The sequence below is a fragment of the Anabrus simplex genome, chromosome 1 (genome assembly GCF_040414725.1).
Source record: "Anabrus simplex isolate iqAnaSimp1 chromosome 1, ASM4041472v1, whole genome shotgun sequence".
In the NCBI taxonomy this organism is placed as follows: Eukaryota; Metazoa; Arthropoda; class Insecta; order Orthoptera; family Tettigoniidae; genus Anabrus; species Anabrus simplex.
In genome coordinates, this window is record NC_090265.1 from 1300224349 (window position 1) to 1300249955 (window position 25607).

The 25607-nt window shown below is 41.7% G+C and overlaps 1 protein-coding gene across 1 annotated transcript in view; it reads left to right on the forward strand.

Moving 5' to 3' along the window:
• Nucleotides 1-25607, forward strand: part of LOC136878463 (calcium/calmodulin-dependent protein kinase type IV) — a 587971-nt gene that overhangs the window by 120879 nt on the left and 441485 nt on the right. Inside the window, exon 2 of the mRNA XM_067152086.2 lies at nucleotides 20443-20566. Coding sequence (XP_067008187.2) covers nucleotides 20451-20566 — 116 coding nt within the window. The 5' untranslated portion in view covers nucleotides 20443-20450. The remainder of the gene's footprint in view (nucleotides 1-20442; nucleotides 20567-25607) is intronic.

Consider the following 25607-nt stretch of genomic DNA (forward strand, 5'->3'; position numbering starts at 1 on the left):
GAAGAGTTGGAGAGGAACGAAGTATGTTACAAATCATTAGAAGGAGAAAAATGAACTGGATCGGACATTGTTTGAGGGACTGTTTAATGAAAGAAGGAATAGAAGGAATGGTGAAAGGCAAACGAGGAAGAGGAAGGAAAAAAATATCAAATGTTGGACAATGTCCAAGGAAATAAATATTCGGACATGAAAAACTTGGCGCAGGACAGGTAACAGTGGAAGAGGTTCATCCCATGACAAGACCTGCTATAAGGCAGAATACCTAGATGATGATGATGATGATGATGATGATGATGAGGGCTATGTTTATCTTATTACGTTTTGTTCGGATATCTCTTTTTCAGTCACTTGTACTCGTTCATGTTCAGCTTTTTCTGTCGGCCTTCCACCATTATTTCTTCAAAATATCTTCCACACACATTTGTCTGTTCCACTGTAGGGACCACCCTCCCCTCATCATCAGTTAGGACTAAAGCCTGTCATTTGTAAATGATTCTCGCAAAACTTGTCAACCGGAAGAAAGAGCGAGATGATTTATTTGATTTTTCAACTTCCATCAATAGCTGTTTGACATATTCTAGTTTCTTATTTCGGATGATTCTTTCTGTCCAACTTCTCTCCATCGTGTATGTTGTCCTTTTATCTTCAGAGGGATGCTTCAAGCCGTTCTTACCTGTTTGTTACTCTATTCTTTACCGCCTCTTCACATTTGTCATCAAACCACGGCTTTTTCACAGGTTTTGGCTGTCAATTCAGTTCCTCACTTGCACTTTAAACGATGGTATCCCGCAATGACGACCATTTCCTTTCAACATCATTCATAATTACCGAGAAAGCGATCACTGACTGTCTCGATAAACCTGTTGTTCTTGTTCATTTATGAGCCTGTTTATGATATAGCGAGCCACCTCACTTCTCCTTTCCCATTTATTGGTCTGTTTCAGACGTAGTTTCAGAATAATAAGAAGGTGGTCAGAATTCATAACTCATATCAGCCCCACGAAATATTCGTACTTGCACCCACCCACAAAAACGTGGTCAATCTGATTATTCGTTTCCTCATCTGACCATATCCACGTGACTTCATCTATCACTTTATGTGGCAAGTACGTGCTGCTAATGATCATACTTCTAACAGCGGTAAACTTCACTAGTCTGACACCGTTCTCATAGCTTATTATTTTCATCTACGCTATCTGAGCCTATGGTAGGACGATATTCGAGGTCCTGTCCAATTTATGCGTTAACATCACCTATCACTAGGCAGTTGACGATACAAATTTTATAGTGCGATGCTTCCGGCACTATCACGCAAATGCGATGATTTATCTCGGCATCCATTTGGTAACAGCCGAGAACACCTCGTTATGGACACACATCCAATCTGGGCGTGACTCTGCTGTTGAATAAGGTGTATTGATCACCTAGCCTCATAATTCCTTGTGGAATTCTTGTTTCTTGGATGGATGCCGCAAATCAATTGTAATTGTTGAGCACTTCTTCCAACTGTTTCATTCTTCCCATCATGATTGACCTGATTCTCCATGTTTCAGTATGAAATTCAGTCACTACCTTAATCAAGCATTTGTTGTCAACACTTTGATCGGTCCATTACTTCCCTTTTTCTTTTATCACAGTATTTAAAGCTAGTAGGATATCAGCCTTCAGAACTCGAGCCCGGTGGTGGAACTGCCATCTTTAGGTTCTGTACCACCTTGTTTATTATCGAAGTATTCCTCTTCTGTAGAGGTAGTCCTCACCACACTCAAAGATTCCCATCTACTCTTACCCGAGGTAAGATCATCAGTAACATCATCCGCCTTTAGGGACAATTTAATGTCGCAAGGAAAGTAGGAATGCCCTGAACCTCAATCTGTTCTCCAAGGAAGCCGCTGAAATGGTAAAGGTGAACTCCTTATTCCAAGAGTCATTCGGGAACCAGTCTAAATGAGGGTGCACCGCGTACAGATGAAGATGACATTTGAGCACTCCTGCTTCTTACGAAATTCAAAATATGATACAAAATTAGTAAATTACATGACGATACCTTGGTAATGTCAATGTCTACGTTGTGGAAAATAATGCAGGAGTTTGGTATACCCATAAAGTATATTCGATTGATTGAAGCCTGCTACCCTGAATCAAGCTGTCAATTATGGCTTGTGAATCAGCTTCACCGTTAGAAACTGGTTGCGAAAGGGCGATCCTCTGTCGTCAGTCTTTTTTAATATCGCGCTAGAGAAAGTGAGACGTGGAACTGTCGGAACAGGGAAATGGGGGTTGGTTGGAACAGAGACAATCCTAGCATTTGCGGACGATGTTTTGATTATGGGTAAATCCCTGAATGAGGTGATGAAAGACATATCTCAATTTATCCTCGAAACAAGCAAGGTAGGACTACTGGTCACCGACGAGAGGACAAAGTATATGGTAGTATCTCGCCGCCAAGCTGCTTTAGGAATCATCATTATCGATGACCATAATTCTGAAAGGGCCGAAAAGTTCAAGTAAGTCCGTTCAGTGTTGTCAAAGAAAAGCGAGATCGAGAAGGAAGTTCGACAAAGAACAATGAGTGTTAATCGTATTTTGTTATAGTCTAAACCACAGCCACGTATATATGTCGCGTATGGTATCCCAGGGAAACAACATGTTACTACAGTATACATGACACGAGTTCTATGGGTACTGCTATTTGGTTGTGAGACACTGGGCAATTTACTGACGGTTGAAGAGCGAATTTGTGTATTTGAAAGGAAGATATATACTTCGATCTACGACACAAAGACCAGAAGGTGGGGGAAAAGGCACAAAAAGAACTGTAGCAGCTATTTAAGAAAACAGTTGCTTGGAGGATGATCACAAGGAAAAGACTAGTGGGTAGTATATGTTTTTAGCTCAAAAGGTACTCTTCCCAACCACATATTCACCCATCAGCCAACTGGAAGACGTCCAAGAGGTCACACAAGGACGAGGTGAAAAGATAGAGTACTGTTGACATTGGAATAAGTCGAACCAACAGCCAGCATTGAGGATGCGCAGAAGGAAATGGGCCAACATCTGTGACAAATACTTGTGATGTGAACTAAGATAGATATCCTGTCATTGAATGAACTAGAATTTTGCTAGTTTTGTACGTCCTGTCTTCTGCTGTGTGCCCAAGTGGCCTGCTTAAGTGCAGTAAATGATGATGATGATGATGATGATGATGATGATGATGATGACGATGGTGATGAGGACGGTGATTTATTATTAATGGCAGTAGTAGACTGACTTCTACTGTTGCGTTGTTCTAGGGCCTAGAAAAAGGGGGCCTTCAAATACCCAGGCGCCATTGAAATTGCATAGTAGGGAAAGCTGGAACAAAGCAGTTTACCGTTGTTTTCCTCACTGAGCCAGAAGGTACTGTGCACGTATCAGTATGCCAAGCCCTTTGAAATGTCATTCCATTCATAACAGATACTGGCTGCAGAAATGGTGTTAGTAGCTTCCATATATGCAAAGCCAAAGATGTGCCCGAGGCAAACTTGTTCTAGTCCATACCAGGAGACATCGTGCATAGTGAATACTAGTGTACACCTCGTTAGAGTATTATTGCTAAGAGAGCAGTTCGTAATCTTCAAAAGCATAAATGAATGGTACAGGGGAACTATCTAGCGTTCAATTTTGCACTACTAATTCATTGTGTAATGCTGTATAATATAATTTACTGGATTACAAACTGTAATATTTGATTATGCATTAGTAACAATAACCTGTTTCCTTGTCATTAATTCCAGGATAAACCGATTACGGTTCATTTCATGATAATTGTTGGTACGTTTATAACGATAGGAACATCAACGTGCAGTTTTACTTAAGACATATGGTGCTATATTTTCAAGACATTACATTATATGGACCCCAAATGTTGTTTTCTATGAGCCTTCGATCTTTCAATGTGCTGTCCTAAAAATTCGCCGTATGGGACCCTTCAGATGCAAGCTACCAGTTACAAGCCGGCCCCCTGCAGATATACTACGTGCAGTTCCGTTTTAGGTCCAAATCTTGCGCTTAGCCGAGTAAAGGACTAGTGCTGGGGACGGAGCGGAGCGGAGCAGTTGTTGTGACGTCATCACCCGGTAGTACCGAGTGAACTACCGAGTGAATGTCCTGACGCGGGACGTTTAAACACGTTATAGGTACGGCACTGCGATGGTATTGCATCCTCCTATTAATACCCTTCTTTCACAACGTAACAACTGTAAATAACTGCATATATATTCACTATAATTGTTATATACGTAACTGCTAGGGAGTAGGAGGTAGTATGTGGAATAAATGTTAGTAACTCGTATAGTTAACTCATTCGAATAGTGAAACAAAGTATGGCACATACCTACCGAAAGGGTTTGTATAGAAGGGGATTGGAAGTTAACAGAAAAGTAATGTATTAACAATTATTTCGTAAGTTCATGTGATACGGTACACTATTAATGAGAAGAATAACCTGAATATAAAGAATCTTATCAGAATATAATGAAAAACACTGACATAATTTCATCTACAGGATGACAAAAGTAATTACGTAAATGAACGTTGACTGGAATGTCCTTCTTTGCAAATGTGATTACAAAACATATCTGACAACATACTACTACACGTCCCAATGCCAAACAGTTATCAGTAGAATGCTTCTATAAATACAGTTATTATATCATTATATATTATATTATATTATATTATATTATATTATATTATATTATATTATATTATATTATATTATATTATATTATATTATATTATATTATATTTGATGTGCCACCACCCGTCGCGTATGTGCGGCCACATGCGTGTTTCCTATTATCAGTGATGTCAAAAAACTGCCAGGCATCCGACGGTTTTCGTGGCATTTGTGGAACAACGTCCTGTAAAAATTTCTTTAAATGTTCTAAAAATATAACTACTATCTACGAATATGTTTAGATATCACACTAACACCACAAATATAATCTAACAGACTTTACATTATCTACAAAACATAAGAAGCGTAGGAAATATATACGTACATTCGAAACACACAGATTGAATACAGGTACTTTCGTACGTGTTGTGCGCTACACTGTGCTCAGGTCCTCCGCGAGTACTCGCAGTTGTAAGCAGATGGGATCGGTGTTGCGCTCTACCGCTACAACCGGATTACTCATCGGTATTACTCGCTCCGTCCCCACCTCTAGTAAAGGATAATGTTATTGTTTTCTGGTTTTTATTTTTTACGTCCCACTAACTACTTCGGAGATGCCGAGGTGCCGGAATGTTGTCTCGCAGGTGTTATTTTACGTGCCAGTAAATCTACCAACTCGAGGCTAACGCATTCCAGCACCCCACAATTAGGATTGTCCTCCTTTTTAATCTTTAATACTCCTGCAAAGTTTTTATTTACTACAACTTTAGTTTTAGGTACACCTGCCAAGTTGGGGTCAGAAGGCCAGCTTTACATTTTCTTGACCATTGGGACTTCTAAGCCCCACCCTTATAAAAATTATTCCGTAATACACATTGACAGCACTTACAGAAGGATGCGTTTGACTGAAATTTCACCGAGATAAAACAGGATTCCTTGTAGTTTCTATACTAACCTAAAGACGGCAGCAAAAGTGAGATATTTAGAGTATGTGTCATAAATGGCAATGGAGAAAAGTGTAGTCAGTTCACGAGTACCATAAACACATAGTTATCTTTCACACAACATGCTCATTATAGTCACATAACACTCAAGTAACTAGGTTTATAGTAATTATGAATATCGAGCGTGTTGGCCGTGCGGTTAGCGTCGCACAGCTGTCAGCTTGTGTTCGGGAGATAGTGGGTTCGAATTTCACTGTCGGCAGCCCTGAAGATGGTTTCCCATTTTTACACCAGGCAAATGCTGGGGCTGTACCTTAATTAAGGCCAGGGTTGTTTCCTTCCAACTCCTAGGCCTTTCCTATCGCATCGTCGTCATAAGACCTAAAGCGACGTAAAGTGATGTAAAGCCACTAGTAAATAAATAAATAAATAAATAAATAAATAAATAAATAAATAAATAAATAAATAAATAAATAAATAAACATTCAAACAGATTATTATGGTCAAGTAAAGGTTAACTGAAATGTTAATAATTCTCATGCCGGGCTGAGTGGCTCAGACGGTTGAGGCGTTGGCCTTCTGACCCAACTTGGCAGGTTCGATCCTGGCTCAGTCCGGTGGTATTTGAAGGTGCTCAAATACGTCAGCCTCGTATCGGTAGATTTAGTGGCACGTAAAAGCTACCCAAATTAATACACAAATAATTAACATAACAACCCCTAATATTCTTATAAAAACTTCTATCATCTATTTCAATCAATTTCTTTAACCTTAAATTTTCCAACCGAAAAGGTAGTTAGTGGGACGTAAAGCCAATGACATTATTAAAAATCCTCATATTGAGTTATGAAGGAAGTCACATGCTAGAAATGTCTTGTGCAGATACGAGTCAACTGGCAAATATTTCAACTCACGTGGTCAAGAGGTTCCTCGTACGGATCTTTAACTGCATAGTATTGAGGGATTTGTTTGTGCAACTGCATGAAAAACAAACGCTCATAATGTGATGCGAATATCAATAGTGTAGTCGGCCTTGAGTTATTTGAAGGTTCCGTGAACAGTGTTTATTCACCGCAAGGGAAGTTCGTGATACACGCAGAGCCGTGCTTCCCTTTCACAACGAGTAATACTGCGTGGTTCCTTTTTATTTTTTACAATTTGTTTTACGTCGCACTGATACAGATAGGTCTTATGGCGACGATGGGGCAGGAAAGGGCTTGGCGTGGGAAGGAATCGTCCAAAGTCTTAATTAAGGTACAGCCCCAGCTTTGCCTGGCTTGAAATTGGGAAATCACAGAAAACTATCTTCAGGGTTGCCGACAGTGAGGTTCGAACCCACTGTCTTCCGAATACAAGCTGACAGCTGCTCGCTCGATATGTGGTACAGTGATCACTTCTCTAACACAAATTGAGAGCGAAAGCAAAGCCAAGCCATCTCCGTACAGGCCTCAAAAGGCCCTTTTTTTTCTAGGGGCTTTACGTCTCTCCGACACAGATAGGTCTTATGGCGACGATGCGATAGGAAAGGCCTAGGAGTTGGAAGGAAGCGGCCGTGGCCTTAATTAAGGTACAGCCCCAGCATTTGCCTGGTGTGAAAATGGGAAACCACGGAAAACCATTTTCAGGGCTGCCGATAGTGGGATTCGAACCTACTATCTCCCGGATGCAAGCTCACAGCCGCGCGCCTCTACGCGCACGGCCAACTCGCCCGGTTTAATGGTCAGTTTACGGAAGATTGGAGGACAGCAAGGACTAGGAATGCACAGGCCTGGGTATTAAGGTTCGTTCTCAGCATTTGCCGCGTGTGAGAATACGAAAGTGTGGGAAACCTACTTCTGGGCTCAATAATGAGCTTATTTAATATACAAGTATTGTTACAAATTCATTATAAACAGTCTTGGCGGTGTTTCCATCTAATGCGTAAATACATAGTTGTATTGCTGAATTAATTCTCTAACATGTTGTGTAATTGGGCGCGAGTTAAATGAGAATTGAGGCCGACGCCAGCAATTTTTATATATTTTCCTTGAACTTTGTTTATGATCATTTGGAAGCAATGCATGACTGAGTATTGGAGTCAGTGACGTGAAACAAGTAATCAGTGTAATTATAAATTTGATTAGGATAATAATATATTCTTGCTGGCTCCGCGGTCAAGGGGTGGAGTGCTTGCCTCTCATGTGGAGGCCCCGGTTTCAGTTCCCGGCCAGGTCAAGGATTTTGCCTGAATCTGAGGGCTGATTTGAGGTCCACTCAGACTGCGTGATTACAGTTGAGGGGTTCTCTGACGGGTGAGATAGCAGTCTAGAAAGATAAGATTAAGGGCCGAGAGGATTCGTCGCGCTGATCACGTAACACCTCGTAATCTGCAGAACTTCGGGTTGAGCAGCGGTCACTTGGTAGACCAAGGCCTATCAGGGCATGGGGTTTGTTTGGTTTGTTTGAGTATATTCTTTTTCACCACACACCGTCAGTATCACAGCTTCAAGCTTACACCTCGGCTGCGTTCTTTTTGACATTTTCACTTCTATACAAGAGGACCTCATTCTAGACGAAACAAAAATATACTTATAATACTAACGCCTTGGAAGTGTGACTCACAAACAAGGAAACCTACATTAATCAGCTTGAACATCTCCAGTTGAGTAAGGTGGCAAGCAAAATGACTGGGCAAACGAGAGGACTAACGAAATTAACAGCATCGAGCGACTTGGCTGCGTGGTACTGGCCATGTAGCTTGCATTCGGAAGATGGTGGATTCCAAAACTACCATCAGCAGTCCAGCCGCTACCTTCCAAGTCCTTGTCGTTCCTTACCCCATCGTCGCCGAGAACCTGTCTGTGTTAGTGCGACGTCAACATTTCGAATGTGGCTGTTTCAGAGCCACGGCGCAAGTTTTGACGTAGAATATATACTGCGTGATACAGATTGAAGTAAAGCACTAGGTTTGAAATTTTTCAACCAGTGGGACAGTAAATGCGCTGTGGCTTCAGTTACACCGAAATCGCCTAACGACGTTCGGCCTCCTTGAATTTGTGGTGGTCCTCGAAAGAGTTTTCAAGGTCAGCATCAGAGATTTTAGATTTATTCCCCTGTAGGTGGGGGTGATAGAATAATACCCATGGTATCCCCTTCCTGTCGTAAGCGGCAACTAAAAGGGGACCAGGGGATCTCAACTTGAGAGTGAGTTGGCGACCATGGGATCCGTAGCCGAGTCCTGGCATTGCTCTCACTTACTTGTGCCAGACTCTTCACTTTCATCTGTCCTATCCGCCCTCCCTTGGCCAACTCTTGTTCTTTTGCGACCTCGACGGTATTAAAGCACTCGAGTCCTAGGGAGTCTTTTTTCATTTTCACCCCCTTCGTGGCCCTTGCCTTCCTTTGGACAATACCTTCATTTCTCGAAGTGTCGGATCCCTTCCATTTTTTCTCTCTGTTTAGTGTTATATAGAGGATGGTTGCCTAGTTGTACTTCCTCTTAAACCAGTAATCACCACTACTACCACCACTTAGATTTATTGGAATTCTGACAAGTCCCTCTCTTCTTTCCAATACGTTTTTGATCATGTTTATGCCATTTTCCATACGCCTCGGTATTTTGGGAACGACGGCCAATTTTACTACTTCTTCACACCGTAATGTTCTCAAATGTACACTATTTGATTGTTTTCTCGCCGCATACTTGTAGAAATGACTGAGAGGAACCTAACGACACCCCACACGACATGCTGTCACGCCGGAGTCCGTCGCTACAATAATTGTTAGCCGTGCGGCATGGCGATTTTAGAATACAAACATGGTAATGACATCATGCTGGTGTAAGACTTTTGTTACTATAACCTCTCTACAATGAAACATCGAACACCGTCGTCGCACGTGTATTTTAGGAGTTATTTGTGTTTGAAAACTTTCATGCTTGTCTAACGTTCACTGTCTCAAGCGTACTTTCGAATCTATAGACGTAATCTGCCAAAAAGAAATGAACAGCCCTTTTGAACATGAATTGAAGGATAGAGAGGGAGGGTTTAGTCTTCTGAATTCTCAAGTACCTCTTTCCTTCGATGTCGAAGGGAACAAGTCTTCACCATAGAAGTTTTAACAGGATAGCAAAAAGTGGCGAGGCTAGGAGAAATTAGAGAAAGCAATGCCAGGCTCATCTTGGGCTCCATGAACGCTTTACACGTATCACAGGTTATGAACACCTTCGGGGCGAGCAGAATAAATAGAAGTGCGCTGAACTCGATATCAGAAAGAAGATAAATGACCTTGAAAAACAGTGGTGAGGATGAAAGACACCTTAGGGTCTGGGTGCCCTATTACTTCGGGAGTGGTAAATTGAGCAAAAACTGAGGTATGTGAATTCTAATAATAATATGATCTTCATCTTCATTTTCTTCTTTAGCGTTTGTCCCGCCTGGTGGCAGGGTCCGCTGTGTGGATTCGTTGTCTCCATTTAGTCCGGTCTCGGGCCATGTCTGGATGTAGTCTTACAGCTTTCAGGTCGTTGTGCACTGCATCGGTCCATTGCTGTCTTCGTCGTCCCTTGCGCCTCTTTCCAGCGACTTCCTATGTATACGTCGACTTTGGCAATGTATTGTACTCTGCACGCAACACATGCCCAAACCAACGCATACGGCTTTCGTACATTTTCTTCTGGATTGGTGGAACGCCAAAACGTTTCCTAATAACACCATATGAAACATGATCCAGTCTAGTGAAGTCAGCTGTCCACCTAAGCATCTTCGTCTCCATGACGCTTAGTCGGCGTTCTACCTCCTTTGTATCTGGCCAACATTCGGTGTCGTAGAGCGAGACAGTACGGATAACAGTCTGGTAGATGTTAGATTTCAGATTTCATCCGACGGACGCAGGGGACGCCTGTTGTCATTCACCACTTCAGCCAGATTGCGTGTATCCTTTGTTGATCTCGTCAGTACGTCGGCCAATGTCAGAGATTGTGGAGCCAAGATACTTAAATTTCTCTGCTCTTGGTAGATCTTCGCCGTCAACGTGGATGTTTCCAATTTCGAGGATCTAATGTCATATATTCTGCCTTCGTTTTTTGAGGCGCAGGCCGTATTGCGCTAGTCGGTTGTTTCACACTCCTGTTTGGCGCTGGAGGTCAAACGTATTCTACACAGCCAATATGACATCAGCATAGGGAAGTGTCCATGGTATTAGCTTGTGTAGGTCTGATATACAGGTGCCCATCACAACGGACAGCAGCGGTGATAAGGGAAAGGCTCGATGATGCGGAAGTCACTGGACGCTCCTGCGGTAGCTTGAACATACCTCCTTGGTTCTACGAAGAGCAGCTGTACATGGAATGCCATGTTCTCGTAGTGATAACCAGATTAGGTCATGTGATACCCGATCGAAGGCCTTCTCAAGGTCAAGAAAAGCGAGATGAAGCGACTTATGCTTTTAACGGTGTTTCTCAACTAACAGCCGTGCAGCATGGTTGGCACCTGTTGTGCACAATTCTTCACAAATCCAACTTGGTTCGTTGTAAGTTCGGTTCGAAGGCCTTCATTGTGTGGCTCAGACGTCTGATCGGGTGGTAATTAGAACAATTGGCAGGGCTTCCCTTCTTCTTGAAGATTGATACGCGATGCTCCGTCGCCAATCTGCTGGTATTTGACCTTCTATGATGATCACATTGAAAAGCAGTGTTAGCCATACTGCTGCATCCCACCGTCGAGAGCACCAGCTACCTAAAAATATCTTGTGCGGTGGATTACAGGACGGGAGAAGAAAGATTGGCGGACAGAAACTTCGGTTCAAAGATGTCCTGAAGCGTAGTGTTGATCTTGAGTGTTTGTTTGGTGATAATTTCAAATGGTGTCGCATAATTAATACATAAGCAAAGTGACGCTTTCGGAAAGGAGCGCCTGCATATACTGGACAACAAACGGGATGAAATGAAGAATAGGTAGGGGCCGATTACCTATATGTTAGGTCCCTTTAAATAATAATAATAATCATCATGAAGATCAGGCGGAAGCGGCAGATCATTATACACCTACAATGCCAACAATAATCTTCAGTTACAGTCACTTCAAAACAAAACTGCGTTCAGAAAGCACTGAGCACCCATTCCCACGAATATTTGACATTCCATCAGTCTTTGTGATATGAACCTTCAAATTCAAATTGTTTCACTTTCAGACTTAGCCTTCATGTTAATACTGCTATGAATTCAAAGCAGAATCTTAAATTAATTAATCATTGAAAATGTTTGAAATGGAGTATATTTTCCAAATAGTATTGCGATCGAGATTCCAGCTGTATCTTAGGAATTATTCAACACTATCGTGATCATTATTAGAGGTAATAATATCCTTACATAAAAACTGGAAAGGCTTGGACTGCCTAACCACAATATAATTATGCAAGAGGTCTTCCTTTCCACTAAATAATTGACACAGCGAGTTCAGGATTTATCGACTGTTGAAACTTCTCATCTGCGATCGAAACTAGGATAGTGGGAATTTGTGAGGATTATCCTCACCCTTAATCTACCGACACTGTTATGCTACTCGATTAAAAAGTACCAGGAATTCAAATATTGTATATGAATGATGCCGTCAGGTGGAGACTTGTTCCCTGTGTGGTCCGCACTCTGGAGATATAAGATGCACATCCAAAGGAGAATTCAGTTGCACCGGTACCAGTAATCAATTCAAAACTCGCCCCCCCCCCCTCCCTGCGGAGGAAGTCGTAAATATATTATGGTAGGCTCACACACCACACAGCGACACATTTTCTCAACCCAGCGCTCGTTCAGAGCACATCAACGCGAACCAAGGACCTGCAGCCAAGAGTCCTGCTCCCTGATCGTCGATAATATCCAGCTCTACGGTACATTAGTACCAAACCCAGTCGCCTAGAGCGCCCTGAAGAAAATCCAACCAGCCGCGAGCCCCTAGCTCACCAACACAAGCTACCCGCAGTACACAGCTTGTTCAGATCAACAATCGACAACTGCCCGCCAAGAATCATGGCAGAATTAACAGAAGAAGAAAGCAATTTTTCTAGCTCTTAGTGAAATATCGTGATCGGGTCTTGTCACGGCGAGATCCGTTAACTGTACCTGGTCCAACAGCTACTCACTAAGTAGCGCCAAGCAATCTCGAAGCCGGTCCTCTCATTGAGTTTGACCGTTCCAGTGTTTCAATAACACCCAAGTCCAATTCACCCAATACCACCCACCGAGTCGAGACCACCCTGGTGAACTGCGTAGCCAGGACACCGACATTCTAGACTACTAGACAACTTCCTAATCCTCACATCAATCATGACTACCAACTACGAAAATCCAAACTCACCCTTCCACAAACCACTGAAAGTCTGTCCCCCTACCTTCATTAAAAATCAGTCCTATAATCATTCTCCCCATCTTCGACGTAGAACACTACGAACATGACAACGACAAACAGTCATTACTCGCAGCACACAACCACCGGAAGCAACGTACGTAATCATATCAACAACATATAAGAACTTGACAATCACTATACACTCATATTTGCGCTCGAACATGAAGACTACGAAAACATTGTTCAAGCCTTAAATATCCACAATGTAAAATATCATATTTGTTGCAGAAAAAGGCACGCAAACCAGATCAAACACTAAAGACTCACACAAACCTCTCCCCCCTCAGAAATTCACTAAATACTCGCAGACTCGCAGCCAAAAAACAGCACTCAACAATACCACAGTAACACAGATAGACATCACACTTCCACCCGACACCGAAACTACTCTCCTATCAGAAACCTGCCCTTCCCAAGCCTAACGACACTAACCGAACCCGGGACCGAGACCTTACCAGCCTCGAGGCCGGAAACACAGACTAGGAACAGATGTATGAAACCCGCTCCTTAGTCTCAAGAACCACCAACACGCAACCACCCGCACACAAACTCGAACTCGCACACCTACACACCTACCGGACCGTCACTCATTACACAGTGCTATAATTGCCTTAAATTAAACCATTCTGCAGGAGCTTGCTCAGAACTCAACCGCCACACTGATTGTAAGGTACCAAGGGACCAGGCGATGTGTGCGAATTGCCACGGCGGTCACGTCGCCTTATTCCCTGGTCGCCCACTTCTTAAAAAGGTAATTAAAGCTTACTATATACGTGCACAACACCTAAACACGCACACAAAATCTCCCCCTCTATTAAGCCTCCAAATCCCACCACCCCAGAACCCAAGTCCTTTCACCAACTGCCACACCCACCAGCCCAACCAAGATCCACCCTCCTACATATACTACTCCTCAAGTTACTTTCGACCCAAAACACGCCCCTACTGCACCCCCTGCCAAGCCAGCGTCACAATCTATGTTAAATCCCCCACCCCAACCCCCATCCACACCAAGTAAAACCATCCAGCCATGAACAAGACCAAAAGTTCTCACTTCTTACTTTCTCACTCCCAACCTAAAGTGAAGCACTGGAACTTCGGGTACAGCCGAGGCAGAGCGCCACAAGCTGCTAAATTACATAAATGCTGCTTTTTCTAAATTTTAACATCCGCACACTCACATAAATTATAATTTACAAATTATAAATATGTGAGTCACTGCGTAATACCACAGGTACCGTCCCGTTACCATACCAAAGCATCATTGGGCGTGGTCAGTACCTGGATGGGTACACTAATAATTAATGTGTCAGCCAACATAATAGCCAGGCCGTTGCCCTGGTCACACACACACACACACACACACACACACACATTCCGGATTACAAATTTAATTTTTACACAGAAATCAACCCCCACAAAACGAATAATTACTTCCATTTTCAAAATTGTTAAAAATCATAACTTAATACAATTATTACAGACCGACAGAGGAGCGGAATTAAGCGCACCGGTGTATGTACCTCTCACACCACCTATCTTTCCGGAGATAGGTGGCACATACGGATAACCAGGAAATGTCCCCAGCGGAGGCAATAATGCGATTCATCAACAAGCCGAAAACTCCAGGTGCAGAGCTTTCCTTAGCAACTGTTAAGGTGAGCTTTGGCCTGAAGACCGATCCAAGTTCTGACACGAGCCAGCAATGTTCTCTCGACTGAGGGGGGTATCATGGCGTGCAATATTGTACTACATGAATTCTCTCTTCCTTCGAGGGAGAATTCATTGCCTCGTGCCAGAACTGCGACTAGTTGGTGAATGTCTTCTTGTGGTTGATCGCCACGCTGAATTGGGGGCGTGGTTGGGGCACCCTGAAGTACACCAGCTGACCATCGCGGATGGAGCTTGGGTGTTATGCGCATCATAAAATATGAAGGTGTTATACAATGCGTAGTACATTAAAACATGAACGTATGTCCGGAAGTTTGAATTTAATGTAGAATGTGCAGCAATTATGTCCGGAAATGTGAATGTAATGTAGAGTGTACGGCAAATAAAACATACATTAATATTATGTTCTTGTGAAGCCTCCGTGGCTCAGACGGCAGCGCATCGGCCTCTCACCGCTGGATACCGTGTTTCAAATCCCGGTCCCCCCATGTGAGATTTGTGCTGGAAAAAGCGGAGGCGGGACAGGTTTATCTCCGGGTACTCCGGTTTTCCCTGTCATCTTTCATTCCAGCAACACTCTCCATTCTCATTTCATAGCATCTGTCAGTCATTAATATAAATCACTTTGCGAGTGGCGACCCCATCGTACTAACAGCCTATATCTGGTTCATTCATTACATCCCTGACCCGGTCAAAGACTGGAAAACAGGTTGTTGGTTTTCATTTTGATTTTCATTATGTTATTGTCTCATTGTATAGGTATATAATAGCTGTGATCAATATTAGAGGCAATAATATCCTTCAGTCAAAACTGGCCAGGGTTGGACTGCCTAACCACAATATAATTATCCGAGAGATCTTCCTTTCGATAAATAATTGACTCCAACTAAGTGAAAAGTGACCCTTCTACTTATAGAGCAATTGCTCTTTCCTCGTATGTGAGAAGATGGTGAAAACGACTCGGATGATTGTTAGAACACCAGCAGCTGCTTCCTCAGTCGCAGTGTCGATTCCACCGTAGGAGTGGAACATTGGACTATCTCAGTATATTCACTTCTGAATTAGAACATGTTTTTGCGATTAATGGATACATTACAGCTCTCTCACTGGATATCAGCTCAGCTTATGATGACGTCAGTATACTAGTTCTGTTCAGTAAGCTCCAAACATTCCATACCCCTCCAGAATTTATATATGGTCTTCAGACAATGTTACAAGAACGATATATTTACGTACGGGATGGACATAGTCGTTTACATGACCTTCGCCGCGTGTGTAAAGGTCTTCCACAGGGTGCTGTGCTCAGTCCGCTTTTGTATACAGTTTATACTGCTGATCCTGAGCATCTGTTCAGCCCCTCGATTCAGGTTTTACAATACTCGGGCGATGTGTGTATTTACACTCCTTCCTCTAGCTTCGAGGTTACATCTCTTCGTTTACATTATGTGGCCTGCGATCTGGCAAAATGGTTGCATAATAATGGTCTTGAATTGTCTCCATCGAAATCTACTGTGGTGACATTTACCCGGAAGAGGACTTTGCCTCATCTAGGTGATATCAATTTAGGACCATTCACATTTCCAGTGAAATCATCATTACGCCTATTGAGTATGCACATTGACAGTCGACTAACTTAGAGTTACCGTATTGCTCACGTTCTTCCAAAAATTGAACAAGCAAATAATATTCTCCGCTTTGTGACACGTACCTGGTGGGGAGCTGATCCTGTTATACTTCTTATCCTGTGTCGTTCTATGATTCGCTCCATGATCGATTACGGAAGAATTTTTTTTGCATGGGAATGCTCCTGCTTGCGTCACGAATAAACTCTACACCATACAATTTCGGGCGATCCGCATCTGTTTGGGTGCTATGTAATCCATACCAACAAATGCTCTCTTAATAGAAGCTGGCGAATTACGAGTATATTTGCAATGCGCTGAGAAATGATAGGCTAGAAATTTCTGTTACAACGTTCTGCTATTTCACAGCATCCCATTCTTATTGCACTTCAAGGATTGACCGTTATCCAGGAGAGACACGGACGACGCTCACGATACAAGCCACAGCTTCTGTTACGCTGCTACAACGAACTGAAAACGATTTCCTCACTATCCCTCAAAACATGAAACATGCCAGGATTTGAAGCCAGCTTTCAGTGTTCTTCACATATATACTATATACTATCAGATATCTCACCACAGAAGCAAATACACAGAACTACATTCCGGCTCTGATTCGCTCCATGTGGACCAATAGTACTTATATCTTCATGGATGGTTCCAAATTCGCAGACTCAGTGGGTTATGCATATTATTGTCAACAAACGGGAGAATGTGGTATCTTCAAACTACCGCCCGAAAGCTCTATTTATACATCTCTTCGTTTACATTATGTGGCCTGCGATCTGGCAAAATGGTTGCATAATAATGGTCTTGAATTGTCTCCATCGAAATCTACCGTGGTGATTTTTACTCGGAAGAGGACTAGGTGATATCTAGGTGATATCAATTTAGGACCATTCACATTTCCAGTGAAATCATCATTATATGTGCTGCACTTCGTTTTTGTCAAAACAAGCGATTCGATTCCGCTCTCATCATTACGGACTCCCAAAGCGTTATGAAGAAATTGCAAAATCTACAGTGAAATATCCAAACACATGGTTACTTGTATGACATCGCGGAGCGTGCTTTTAACATCTACTCTTTAGGTTGCTCCGTAGCATTTCATTCGGTTAAAGGACATAGCGGAGTTTTTGGCAATGAAAAGGCTGACGTACTAGCCAAACGTGGTGCATCGGAAGGTCTACTTACAGCGCTGCAACTCCCATGGATGGACTTTATTCCCACTATTCGACAACAAATTCGTCACAAGTGGTCTACGCAATGGAACGGAATGAAAAACATATCAACTGCACATCGTTAGAGCTTATGCTCTCGTACAACTCAACATCTCTCCTAAGCCATGGTCTTAATCGGACACGAGGTCTAACGGTTTCAGTAATCGGAATGAGGCTAAATCATGGATCATTCCCTTCACATCTACATCGCGTAGGGGTTTTGGATTCACCGCGCTGTCGATGTCAGTATGTGGTGTATGGAGATCTCAACCACATTGTACCGAACTCGATAGCTGCAGTCGCTTAAGTGCGGCCAGTATTCGGCAATCGGGAGATAGTGGGTTCGAACCCCACTGTCGGCAGCCCTGAAGATGGTTTTCCGTGGTTTCCCATTTTCATACCAGGCAAATGCTGGGGTTGTACCTTAATTAAGGCCACGGCCGCTTCCTTCCCATTCCTAGGCCTTTCCTATCCCATTGTCGCCATAAGACCTATCTGTGTCGGTGCGACGTAAAGCAAACGTAGTGCAAACAACCACATTTTGTTTAAGTGTGTCCTTTATGATGCTTCTCGAAGCCGCTTTATATCTGAACTAAGTTATCTAGAAGTCCCGCTCCCCACCAGCGCTGCATTGGCGTTGCAAGGTGAAAACAATTCAGTTCTCAATACTGTGATGGACTTACTGAGAACCGCGGATGTAAGAATTTGACTTTGTGCTCACCGCATTGTTGCCAGTGTTTTGTTTGTTCTCCCCTATCCTCGCGGAAGAGTGATTCAGTATGGTTTGATTTACTTGAAGAATGTGAGCGATTTGGTTTTTATTTCTTATATTTACTTTGCGCCGACAATTCATATTTTTGTATTTGTGCTATGAGTGTTCATTGTACATGGAGGATGACCAAATGTTGTTACAACATATGTCAATTAAATAAATTGAAAAAACTAAGTGAAATGAAATAACTTCAAAATCCGATGGCTGTAGTTATTTGATCTCTCTCAGCACATCTGCGCTCGTGTTAAACAATCTCACTCGGTCTATTCGAGCATGTGGTGTTTTTCAGGAACATGCAAACCAAGCGAGGTAGTTTGTTCCAGGGAGAGGCCTGCAGATGATGTCAAGCACTCAACGACTCTTTCAGATATTGTAGATTTTCCTGTGCGAAGGAAATGGTTGAAAAGAGGGAGAATGAAACAATGCTCCTAAAAATACCTGGACCATTTTATCTAAACAGCGGAATACCAGCAGTAATTTATTCCCAACTCCACCACTGTCTCTTGCTATAGTATGCTGATCTTACATGCTGGCCTTAACGGGGACTAAGGATCCCAACAGCAACCTTCTTCGTTAATTTTTGCATCCATTTTTTCCAATGACCATGCCATTCATAGGATTTCATTTAGTGGCGTAGCAGGATTGGCGGATGGAAGGGGGGGGGGGCGGTTATAGTTACGAAATGATGATAGAACACAATGAAGGTGCTTGTGCATGTATGGTGCGCGAACGCAAGACTTATGATTATAACGACACTGATACGAGTGAATTATGTTGATATTCAGCCGGGCTGAGTGGCTCAGACGGTTGCGACGCTGGTTTTCTGACCTCAACTTGACAGGTTCGATCCTGGCCCAGTCCGGTGGTATTTGAAGGTAGTCAAATACGTCAGTCTCGTGTGGATAGATTTACTGGCACGTGAAAAAACTCCTGTGGGAGAAAATTCCGGCACCTCTGCGTCTCCGAAAACAGTAAAAGTAGTTAGTGGGACGTAAAGCAAATAACTATTATTTGTTGATATTCAGATTGCAGTACACCACAAAATCTTACATTAAAATACAGAATAAGAACAATACGATGAAGGTCAACGATTTAAAGCGAATGGTATAGTATGTACTGCTTACATTCTAAACTCCAACTTTCGGAGCTTCTTAGAAAATAGTTTCAACAGATCTGTTGGTTCTACAATTATGTCACTGAATGTTTATTTAGTTCATTGTGTATTGTCAGGTTCTGTTTATTTTCTTTTTGTAACATTTCCATTTGGTGGGAGGGGGGGTGCTTTAACACCCCCCCCCCCCTTGGCTACGCCCCTGTCTATAGATGGCAGCAACGTGACCATGAAGTTGAAAACTTTGTTTAATGAGCTTCTTACATGCTCTTTGATGTGCAGCAAGCAAGATGTTCTCCTTATTGTTATTGCAGTTCCTTGTTACGCACACAGTGGATTTACACCAGCCAATTTAAACACATAACAATCATTGTCACTTCTTTGCTCCCAGAGTAGCTATTGATAAGGTATAGACCTACACCCCCAAAACACTGTGAAAAGGGAATCAAAAATCCAAACGGGATGTAAATAACTACGTTTTTTATGTTAGCTCACAAGTGACAGACGGCACATTTTAAAACTATATAATTTTTGGGAGAAATAATAATAATAATAATAATAATAATAATAATAATAATAATAATAATAATTTGCATGTTGAGTGCTCAGCCCGGAGGGTAGTTTGATCCGCTATCAGCTGTCGTAAATAGGTGTACTAGGGAAATTAAGGGTGAGGTAGTTTCCCGATGCTTTCCTCACCGAGGCAGCCGTTACTATCACATATGAGTGACATGATCACACCATTCATAATATGGATTCACTGAATAAGGAATAACGTCACTAGCATAGCTCATACCTCAGCCACTTTCGTATTATTAAGGCCAAAGATGAGACAGAAACAAGTTAACGAAGGAAACAAATTTCTTCTAGCCCATAACAGCATGCATAGTGCACTTTAAACACTAGGTCTCGCCATCAAAGGAATAATAATAATAATAATAATAATAATAATAATAATAATGGCTTAAGAACTAACATCAAAGGGTCATTATTATTCATTCAATTTATTTAACTAATTTACTGTTTTCAATTGTTGTTAAATTGCTCAACTGTGTTCTTTCAGACCGAACCATGGTGGAAGCTGCATCTCTTGAGCTAGAGCTGGACAAGGACTGTCGCTGGGTTCCGGACAGTCACAGTGGAAGACGCATGGAGGACGATTACATACTCGGTGACATAATAGGCAGGTAAGACGCACACTCAAATTTGTTTATTCTAAAAAACGTATTTCGTTTTTATGCCGCATTCATAATAATAATAATACCTATTGATTTTACCTCCCACTAACTACTTTTACGGTTTTCGGAGATGCCGGCGTGCCGGAATTATGTCGCTCAGGAGTTCTTTAATGTGACAGTAAATCTACCAACGCGAGGCGGGCATATCCGAGAACATTCAAATGCCACCGGAACTCGCCTACTTGGGCTCGGAAGGCCACAGCTCATCAGTCTGTCCACTCAGACTGGCTCTTCACTTTAACTACCCTCCGCCAACATATTGTCCAACATCAGCAGTAATTTTGTTTTCTTCACTTATTCGATTACTCGTTAGAAAATCTTAGAAGTCACTATTTGAGGACCTCTGGTATTTTCTGCTTGAATGAGTTATGTCTTGTATTAGTCTAGATGGTGATTACTGTAAAACATCGAGATTAAGAATTCCTATTAACATTAATCTTACAACAATTTTCCGTACGCTGAGCTCGATATAGGCTCCCCGCACTAGGAAAATCCAGTACAAAAGGCAGTAAGTGAAGCTCATCTCAAAATCACTAAGCCTATACCCTTTTATGTCTAGTTCTCTACTCATTTTTACGAATTGTTACTGCACTGTACAATCTTTATCTAAATTCGTTTGATAGAAAAGGGTGGTCGCGGTATCATAGAAAACGTGATAGGTAGGACCAATTACAGACATGTCAATTCACCTCCATTTTGTACAGTCTCATCACGAACTGATATAAACGTGTTTTACATAATGTCTTAAAGTTATACAGCTCTTTTAGTGATCTGACCCAACGGATACGTTAAAGTTTGTCTTAATGCCTCTTCATCACTTCATTGCTTATAAACGTGCGTCCTTCAGAATGCACAAGCGTCTTGCAGGTTCATACACTTCAGAACGATTAAATAAACAACCGAAATCTATGTGCTCCCGGCTGCGACTGGATACTTTCCGCAGATGATACAATTTGCGTATGCGGAGAGGGGAAGTCCTGGAAAGAGTCAGTGACATAAAACGAAGATCGCGCAGGGGAATAGCAAAATATACAGTAAATAGGTCCAATAATATTGCCCTGAGGGGACCCCCCCCCTCTTAATCATTACAGGATCAGATAACACTTCACCTACTCTAATTATCTGAGTTCTATTTTCCAGAAATTTAGCCACCCATTCAACCACGTTTTTGTCCAGTCCAACAAGTTATATTTGATCTCCTGAATCTAAATGATCTGCTACATCTTGCTGGAATCCTACAAGTTGAGCCTAATGGAATCACCTTTCCTAAACCCGAAATGTCTTCTATCAAACCAGTTAGTAATTTCGTAAACGTGTCTAATGCAATCGCAAAGAATCCTTTCCCACAGCTTACAAACAACACATGTCAAGCTGACTGGCCTGTAATTATTTGCTTTATGTTCATCACCATTTTATTTATACACTGGGGTCATTATTACAACTCTCCATTCATTTGGTATAGCTCATTCATGCAAATGGTAATAAAATATTTCAGATACGGCACTGTATCCCAACTCATTGCCTTTAATACGTCGTATATCCTTAGAAATCTTATTTTTCTCAGCTGCTTTTGTAGCTTTCAAATTTTTTATCCTTTTATAAATGTCTTTATTACCATAGGTAAATTTCAGTAATTCACTAGTATGAGTCGCCTCCTTTATCTGGACTTTATCCTTACATCCAACTACTTCTACATACTGCTGGCTGAATAATTCTACCTTCTATAGGTCCTCGCGTACACTCCCCTTGTTCATTTAATGATCCTTAGAATGTCCGTCCTAGAACCTGTTTCTGTCTTCAAGTATTTTTACATATCCTTGCATTGCTCCCTAAAATTCGCATGGCTGCTAATTATGTTTACCATCATATTATACTAAGGTGGTGTTTTTTGTTTTGCTAAATTCAATTTCCTAGTGAAATCCTTCAATCTCTCCTTAGTCCCGCAGCCATTTCTAACTCTAAGGAGGCGCAGATTAGAAAGAAATAATATCTTTATTTCCCTGTTGTAATATAATCGATACTTACCACTTTTAATGGTACATAGCTTTTTCACATTCCTCAGCAATTGCGTTAAACCCGTCCCATAGGCTGTTTTCATTGTTGTTTAGTATTTTCCATTTTCCATTGCTCTTTAAAAATGTCTTCATGCCTCTATTATCAGCCATATGGTATCTTCTAATAGTCCTATTTTTACAGCATTACTTTCTGTCACATTTATGGTTAACTACGACAAAGACAGTTTCAAGATCACTTATACCATCCATCACTTCAGTTTCTCTATAAAGGTAATCTGGTTTTGTCAGTACTACGTCAAGAATATTTTTTCCTTCTAGTTGGTTCCATCACTTTCTGATTCAGCTGTCCTTTCAACAATAACTGATTCACCTCTTGTTCGTCATGCTTTCTATCGTTCGCATTACTGTCCCTAATACGAGGATCGTCTCATGCGATAATCGGAATAAATAAATAAATAAAATAAATACATAAATAAATAAAATGTGGGTTCAAAGGGCAACCAGGTGTGTTGAGGTATCTTACGTTGACTTTTCACCCGCAGTGGTGGACAGGTTTTAGTTCCGGAGATTAGTTCATCTTTAGAGGGAAGAACCGTACACGCATTTGGCTGTATTCTGTTAGGTAAGAGGAGTTGTTTTCTAAACGGCAGTATACCGGTAAGGTTGGTTAGCTATGAAATATTTGGCCGAATACAAACGTCGCATCATATTCGCTGACCGGTCGAATCCAAACCGAAATTAAACCAGTTTCTGCAGGACTCCACCGCCAATGCCTGCATAATCCCCATGACAACAGCTGAAATCTGAGATGAAGCTTCAGAAAAGGAAATACGAAAATTGTGTACATTTTAATGGCACTGAACGAATTCACCTACGGTACGGAGCCCCAGTATATCGTAAGTGAGTTCAACCTGCCTTATATTACATTTTCCTGTTCTCAACGGAAGCCTGCACGAAACATATGTGATTCCCTTGTGAACAGGTTTCACTGTACTTAAAGATTTTCTATTTTAATCACACGAACATTTATAGGTTTTCAGTGACACAGGGTTAGGAAAGGACTAGGATGGAAGTAGCCTTAAAGATACAGGCAGAGTTGTACGCAAGGGGGAGGAATTACCACTTTCCAACCTTCCTTGAACGTTTAACCAGCTTTTTAAATATTAGGCCTATATAAAATGAAAATATAAATTGACACATTTGGGTATCTTTTAATATATGCATAATCGTTTTCTCTCCTAATTTCTCACTGTCAGCGTAACAAAATCTGTCGACATTATGAACAGTACGGCCAGGACTATATAGTACTATTACAGTATACAGTCCTGAGTACGCCCTCTCCTTCTTCAAGAATACAGTATAATCCCTGAGCTTGGGGCTGCGGCACGTACAGTACCTCGTACATCACTCAACGTGGAACTCAAGTAGCTGTCATTCAGCATTCTGAAAAAGCAGCATTCTGGCACGGTAGGTCTGAAAGTTTATACGCCTTCTCGTCTTCTGAAAGAGAGCAAGGAGCGTCAGAGCCGTGTCACTTATTAAGAAGGTGCTTTAATAATACCGACGTTGTAATAACATAAGGCTGGCGCCATATAAACATTGTTTGGACAGTTCTGCAGTGCAGATGTGAAATATTTATTGTACATTGTTGAACGGTGTTCACCCGTTAGTTTCAATTCAGATTTTTATTGTGGAACGTTCTTTTAACGTTTTGTGGATTTGAAAGTCCATATTTTTATACGAATACTTCACATTAGGGTTACAGGTTCTTTGATATGTCTAAGCGACCGCAAGTTTTCAGCAAAACAGTAGCGTACCGGTAGTAATTATCATGAGGTCAGTCTTCACAGCCGCTGTCACAAACGTTCTTCCCGAAAGTAGTTTCACATCCCCCTGTGAAAACTCGGCTGATGGTGAATGTACATGGACATCATTCAATAATGTTGACGTCTCTGCTGAATCATTTAGAAGTGTATTGATTGATTCCGGAAGCATCAAAATCTTCAAGTTTCAGTGAACCACACGCTTATGATGTTGGAGTTTACACAGGAAAAGACTTGTCTGAGAATGAAAAAAAAGGAAAAAAGAAAATAAAGTGTCGAACAATGTCTGGAAACCAAATCTAGATGTTGTTTTCCAACAAAAAGAAAACAAATTTGCGATTTAAGTTTAAATGGCTTTACCGTTGGAAGTGGCTTGCATATTCCGAATTTAATGCAGGGAGTTTTTGTAAATTTTGTGTACTTTTTGCTCCAAGTGATGGTGTCGGATCTGGAAAGCAACCCTTAAGTCAACTTTGTAGTGTGAAATTTGGCAACTGGAAACATGTGGTCGAATGATTTTCAGAACATGACAAGTGTCTGTATCACAATGAAAGTTTGGAGGTAGTTGGTACTTTGGCAGATATTTCATGGGGGGGGGGGGGGGGGGGTGGAATGCTATCGATGTGCTAATAAAAACTGCAACATGCAAAATAAACTGGAGAACAGGAAAAATCTTATTTCCTATTGTTGAAAGTTCTGCGGGAAACAATGTATCACAGGAATTCGGGACGAATAGACGTCGACCAAGAACCAGAAGAAAATTATGGCAATCTCAGGGCACTTCTTCGCTTTCGAAGTATGACTGATTCTGGACTTTAAAATGTTGACGTAAGAGTATAATGTCAGAAATGCGCAGTACACCAGTCCTAGAATACAAAATGAAATAACTGAAGTGTGCAACGACCAGATTGTTCGAAATCTCGTGAAAACACGTAATGCTTCTCTATTCTCGCCGATGAGACGTCAGCCATATCAGGCTTAGAACAATATTGTCACTGCGTGTTCGTCGTGTTGATAGAGAAAATTTCATTGTGAAGCTAAACTTTCTACAATTCGTACTATTGAACGAGGTGACCGGAAGGGGAATTGCAACGGCGTTATTGCGTTCATTTAATGTAGAAATAAATGCGATTCGTGGTCAAGGTTATGACG